This window comes from Phocoena phocoena, chromosome 20 (genome assembly GCF_963924675.1).
Source record: "Phocoena phocoena chromosome 20, mPhoPho1.1, whole genome shotgun sequence".
Lineage (NCBI taxonomy): Eukaryota > Metazoa > Chordata > Mammalia > Artiodactyla > Phocoenidae > Phocoena > Phocoena phocoena.
In genome coordinates, this window is record NC_089238.1 from 41097791 (window position 1) to 41103812 (window position 6022).

A 6022-nucleotide genomic window follows, 5' to 3' on the forward strand; every position below is an offset into this window, starting at 1 on the left:
ACAGATCTGTCACATGCCAGGCCACCAAGATCCGATGGTTAGGAGAGTTGGGGTTGTAGAATGGAGCCCCTGGCCTGAGCCGGCACCCACACCCCATCACTTTGCAGTCTGAGAGGCCACCCCTTGATCCTCTAGATCTGGTAGAGCTACAGCTCAGGTGGTTGACATTTGGGGCCCCTCACAACCTGGTCTAGTGCCTGTTCCCACAGCTCCCTGTCTGCCTGTGCTTGTACAGGGTCTCCTGCCTGAATGCTGTCTCCCCTGCACATTAGCTGTCTATACTCTCCTTCCTCCAGAGAAGCCTTTCTTGACTAGGCTTGCCCTCAGGCAGCCATCTTCATGAATGTCCTCCAGCCCTTAAGATGCTTCCTAGAGGGAAGAGCCTTGCCAGAACCTTCCTCCTCACCCTGGGCTTGTGGTATTCATTCTGTCCCTAGCCCATGTAGCTTAACCAGCTCGACCCAAGTATCTTGTGAACTCAAGAGGATAACTCTCAAGAGTATCACTTTGTAGCTCTGGCTGGTACCTCAGTTTAGGCTTGGCCTGTGTGTGGTCAGGGCGGGAAGTGGGGAACCAGTCAGTGGTCAGGCCTCCGTGTCTTCCTCCCACGGGCCTGCATGAGGACAAGGCTGTGCATACCCCCAGTGCTTGGTCAGTATAGCTCAACTCACTCACTGCTGGCTAGGGACACCTGCCTGTGTGTTCCTCCTCAGAAGAGAGGCTGCAGGTGGCCTTTGGAATCTACTCCACCCAGCCCAGCCTGCCCTCCAGTGCTCCTGCTCAGGGACCTGCATTCATTCTCCATCTGTCAGTTCAGGCTGATCACAGGGGTGTGTAGAAAGCACCTTCTGATGGCTAGGCCCTGGTGGTGTTTGGGTATATGTGGGGGGCATTTCTCAGTGGTGGGGCCCTGGGCTCCTACAGTAGTTTCCTGAATGCTGGCTCCACTAAGGGGCTTCCCCTACTCTGCTTGTCCCTTCATAGTGAGGCCTTTGGCCTTGGTGCCTTCTATGAGGAGACCACACGAGAGCTGGACGCCCGGCGGGCCAAACTCTTGGCCAGGAGCCCAGAGGAGGTGGAGGAGCCAGCTGAAGATACCTCTGGTATCATTAAGATGGCTGTCAAGTTTGACCGGTAGGTCTCCAGCTCGGCCTCAGCTTGGGCCAGGGCCAGTGTCCTCAGGTCTGACTGGGCCAGCAAGCTGGCTGCCGTCCATGGTTAATGCCAAGCTTAGGGACCACACATCTCCTTGGTTTGGATGCTTGTTCTCAGTTTTCAGCAACCCAAAGAAGGCACTTTGGAGAAGACAGTCGCTGAAAGCCCAGGCAGTGCTGTCAGGGTTGCACATGCTTTCCCAAGGGTGACTAAACTATACCTTTTTCCTGACCCACCCCTTCCCACAACTCAGGCTGGGGAGACTTGTCCCCTCTGTTCCTCAAAGTCTGTGTTTTCTCCTTGGCCCTCAGGAATTAGCTGCCTGCAGGGAGCTCCAGAATAGCAGCAGGACCTGAACCCTCACCTGCCTAAGCAGCCTACCCTCACTGCTCCTCGCTAGCCCCGTGGTGCCCTCTCTAGGCAGAAATAGCCTCAGGCCAGTTATTGCCTCAGACTGTGACTCAGCTTTGAATGGGGCCCTCATCCTTGTCTCTGCAATCTGGAATCTGAACCTTTCTGGGGTCCCCAGGCCCAGACCAGGAGTCAGTCTTGTCTGGCAGAGTCTTGGGAGGAGGGATGTAGGCACAGCTGTTGGGCAGTCATATCCAGGGAGAGCTCCTGGTGGGAAGCTAGAACATGGCCTGACTCTGAAACTGGAGTCCACTGTGCCCAAGGCAGCAGCGGATCACCCTGACACTTGGTGGACATAATCAGGGTGGGCCCTGAGCTAGATCCTGAGACCACTGTATGGCTACCTGTGTCCCCACTCCCACCCACTCCCTCCTGATGTTGTCTTGAGAGGCAAATTGTACCTTCCTTCTTGGCTGTTGAAGGCTGTTTTCCAGGCTGGAGCTCAGAGTGCTGGAGTTCACTTCCCATTCCAATTCCCCAAACAACTGAAGCCCATCTTCCCTTTAGGTAGAATTGAGGCCCCAAGCCACTGGTGGGACAGAAATGGGAGCTCAGGGGAATAGGTGCAGGAGTCCTAAGGCAGGAGTTTGCTGTCTCATTCCTGCAGCTCCTACCAGGAACTGAGTAGGGCCCCTGCTGAGGAATGGAGTTCTCATGGTAGGTGGGCCCTGACATCTTTCCCTCCTTCCCTAGGAGAGCATACTCACCCCAGATCACCCCCAAGATGTGCCTGCTGGAGTGGTGCCGGAGGGAGAAGTTGGCACAGCCTGTGTATGAAACGGTGAGTTCCTGCCTGTGGCCTGCCCTGCATCCAGCCCACAGCACTCCCACAGCTAGTGCCGCCACCCCCAGTCCACCCACAGCTCGTACGTGCACTCCAGACTGCTTGGCTGGAGCCTGGCTTTGCCTTCTTTGCCTTCTACCTCCTTCCCTTTGACAGTGGACCTGTTGTGTAGTTCTGGCCACTTTCATAAAACTGAACTAGAGGCCTAAGTAAGAGGCTGCTTCAGCGAGTCCCTTCCAGTGGCATTGCTTAGGCAGGAGAGACTTCTCTGGAGAGGGCCAATTGGCTTAGGAAGGACGTTCAAACCTAAAAGTTAGACTGACATGTTTTTGGATCAGGCCTCAGCCAATGGGGCACAGAATTGGGCCCCATGTCTGGGGCCCCTCAGGGGAAACTTTGAGACGGTCTTGCTTCACTTTCTTTGGTCCCCATGGCCTGTTTAGGTTGCCTAGTCTCTTTTGGACTGGCCTTCTGACCTCCAAGCTTGTATCTTCTGGGCCTTGGGTTCCCTTCTGCCAGAGTGACTTTTCCAAAACGAATTTGCTTCTGTCCCCCTTGCTCACGTCCTCATCAGCTCCTCAGCACCTTTGGGATCAAGCCCTACTACCTCAGCCCAGAGCACGAGACCCCCATGTGTCTTTCTGCTTCAGGTCACATCCACTCAGCTCTCTGTCTGCCACATCACCTGGTTGCTCTGCCAGGTGTACCTTCTTTGCCCCAGTCCTTGTCCCCTTTCACCGCTTTGCCATCTGGTGAACTCCTTCTCATTTTGGGGGACCTGGCCCACCCAGATGTCAGTAGGAGGAAGCTCCATAGTCAGATGCAGCTAAGGGCTCTGACGGACCTTTGCTTAGGTCCATGACAGAACTCCTGACACACTGGGATGTCACTGACTGTTTGTGTATCTACGTTTCTTCCCTGGAAGATGCACTAGGCACTTCTGCTGGGGAGGAGCATGTGATACAGGTAGCCTTCATTTGATTTAGGTGGGAAGTACTTCCCTCCAGGGCTTGGCCCTCTTGCTCTCATGCAGCCATCCCTGATTCCTTTGCACTCTCTGTACCAGGTTCAACGGCCCCTGGATCGCCTCTTCTGTTCTGTTGTCACTGTTGCTGAACAAAAGTACCAGTCCACCTTGTGGTGAGTTTCCTTATCAGTGGGCATGAGGCTTGTCAACAGGGCCTGATCCTCGCATTGGCCTGGGAGGGTTAGGGGGATGGTGTACCTGGGCAGTGGCATCCCTGAGTGATGACCCCTTCCCTAGTTTTGTCAGAATCTCTGCCAAGGGCGTGTAGAGTCAGGCCTCCCAGACTCTAGTCCTGTAACGAGTCTGCCTGTCTCCCTGCCTTATTGCCCCATGCCTCGTCTGCCTAGGGACAAGTCCAAGAAACTGGCGGAGCAGGCTGCAGCCATCGTCTGTCTGCGGAGCCAGGGCCTCCCTGAGGGTCGGCTGCGTGAGGAGGGCCCCTCCTTGCACAAGCGCAAGCGGGAGGCCCCTGACCAAGACACTGGGGACCCCAGAGCTCAGGAGCCAGTCATGCCTGGGGAGCTGTGCAAGAAGCCCTTTTTAGCCTTGGCAAGTGGTAAAGAGAGCCCCCTGGAAGGCTGGTGACTACCGTCCCTACCCTAGTCAGCCCCTCCCTGGGCCTGGCCCTAGGATGGCTATGGGTGCAGAGCATCAGCCAGGTGCCACTGGACAATTTGCTGCCACTGCTGACAGGAATTACGAGGTTCTGGCCTGGGCCAGCAGCCTGGAGCACAGGCCAAGGGATCCCCAGAGTGCCCATCTCCTTTGGTGGGTCTGAGTAGCAGAGCCAAGTTCCCAGTGACCTCAGTATTTTCTTTGAAAACAGGAGCTTTTCAGGTGGCACCTCCCCAACCTGACATTGGTACAGTGCAATAAAGACACCCTTCACCCTTACCCATGGCTGGTTGCTTCAGCCTGGCACCTTTACACATGGACAGATGTCCTGGCATAATTATTCTGCTTCCACCCTCTGTGCAGAGCTGGGGCTTTCTAAAACATTTCTCCTACCCATCCTTACGAGTCTAGATGGAGGTGGTGGGTTGGTTATCACCTTTAATGCTCACTGGACTTGAGTTGAGCCAGGAAAGTCCAAGAAGCCCATTCTCCTGATGGTAAACCTGAGGTACTGGCCGTCAGTTGGCTTTCCTGATGAGAGGTGATATGGAGTCTGGGGAATTGATTAGGGTATCTGGTGTGCTAATAAGGGACCAGCTCAGGTGAGGGGGGGTGCTGGGTCTGACCCCAGCTAGAGCTCAGACCTGTGAGGTGCCTGCTCTGAGCAGAGGACACTGGAGGCTGCTGATGGCAGCAATTTGGGGCCCTTGTGATTGCCCGCCCATGCCACTGCCCACCCCCCCTTCCGCCCCCACCATCCCGTTCGGGCCGGAAGGAAGTGGCAGATTCTCTTTAATTTCCTTCTGGCAGTGAGAAGCAAACAAACAGCTACCACATCTTATGGGGCCTCCCCCCCCCCACCACCGCCGCCCACTTACTGGGAGGGGCGTTCTGACCAAAGGTCCCTGCCCAGCACCGCCTCTGCTTCCTCAGCTGTAAACATGCTGCTTTTCCTCCCCTTTTCAAAGCTCTGTGAGGAGCGGGGGATTCCCCTCTGGGCCAAGGCCTTGTTTCTCCCATCTACTCAGGGTCAGGCCCCTGTGCCAGTCAGTACCCCCAGCCCTGATGACCTGAATCAGGGGTTGGGCAGGTAAGGCCCCTGTCTCAGTCCCGGAGCAGCCCCTCCATGAACCCACACTTGCTCTTCTTTTTGCAGATAAGGATACCAATACCAGTGGCCTCCCAGAGCCCATCACTCTTTGACCTTGGGCAAGTCACTTCTAGTTCTTGCTGGGCCCAAGGGCCCTTCTCTGAGTGGGATCAGCTGTCCTCTTCCTGCTCGAGGCTGGCTGGAGGATAGTCTCGCCCTATGATAGCGGCACTGCTCGAGGCTGGCTGGAGGATAGTCTCGCCCTATGATAGCGGCACTGTGCAGCTAATGGGGTCACTCCATACCGAGGCTGCCCTAACTAACTTCCCAGACCAGTGCTTCCAGAGACGGAGCCCCACCCAGGAGAGAGACTGAGGCTTGGTTCAGTCTCAGCCATCAAACTTTAGGCACAATTTATTTGATTTTTCTTACAAAAAACTGTTTCAGTCAAAATGTCCCCTTTGCCTTTCCTCATACCCCAATTGGAACAGGACAGACAGAGAGGCCCCAGTGGACCCCTCAGGCATCCTGAGCTAGTCAGAACTTGTGGGAGGACCCTGTGTGGGCCAGGTACCAAGTCTTAAGATCCACTTCCCTGTTGGGGTTGGGCTCTGTCCTCAGACCTCTTCTCCCACCAGTGTGGTTTCCCTGGGCAAGCCCCTTCTCTGGAGGGGTCACATTCATTTCTGGGCTATGGGGAAGGAAAGGCAGGGGTAGAGGTCAGTCGCTAAGATAGAGTTTAGAGTGTGGGGACTTTGAAGGCCCAGGAAAAGTAGTGGGGAAAGGGTTAGTCACAGGGGAGCAGGTGGGGAGGGGCTAGTGTGTGTTCCTTGACTGAGGACGTCTGGCAAAATCCTGGTTGAATATGTTGGCCCTCAAATGGTCTTGCTTTAGCACACCTCAGTGATGCCTGCCCTGGTCTCAGAGAGAGCTGCCTAAG

At 55.5% G+C, this 6022-nt stretch overlaps 1 protein-coding gene across 2 annotated transcripts in view; it reads left to right on the plus strand.

Annotated features, from left to right (window-relative positions):
• The window catches only part of DUS2 (dihydrouridine synthase 2), a 41214-nt gene extending 36943 nt beyond the window's left edge, over positions 1 to 4271 (plus strand). Inside the window, exons 14-17 of one of the 2 annotated variants that reach the window (XM_065898992.1) lie at positions 985 to 1134; positions 2260 to 2347; positions 3417 to 3490; positions 3725 to 4271. In XM_065898992.1, the coding sequence (XP_065755064.1) occupies positions 985 to 1134; positions 2260 to 2347; positions 3417 to 3490; positions 3725 to 3962 (550 nt within the window). In that variant the 3' untranslated portion in view covers positions 3963 to 4271. The remainder of the gene's footprint in view (positions 1 to 984; positions 1135 to 2259; positions 2348 to 3416; positions 3491 to 3724) is intronic. The other variant, XM_065898993.1, reaches the window with a different exon arrangement.
• The last annotated feature ends 1751 nt before the right edge of the window (positions 4272 to 6022 follow it).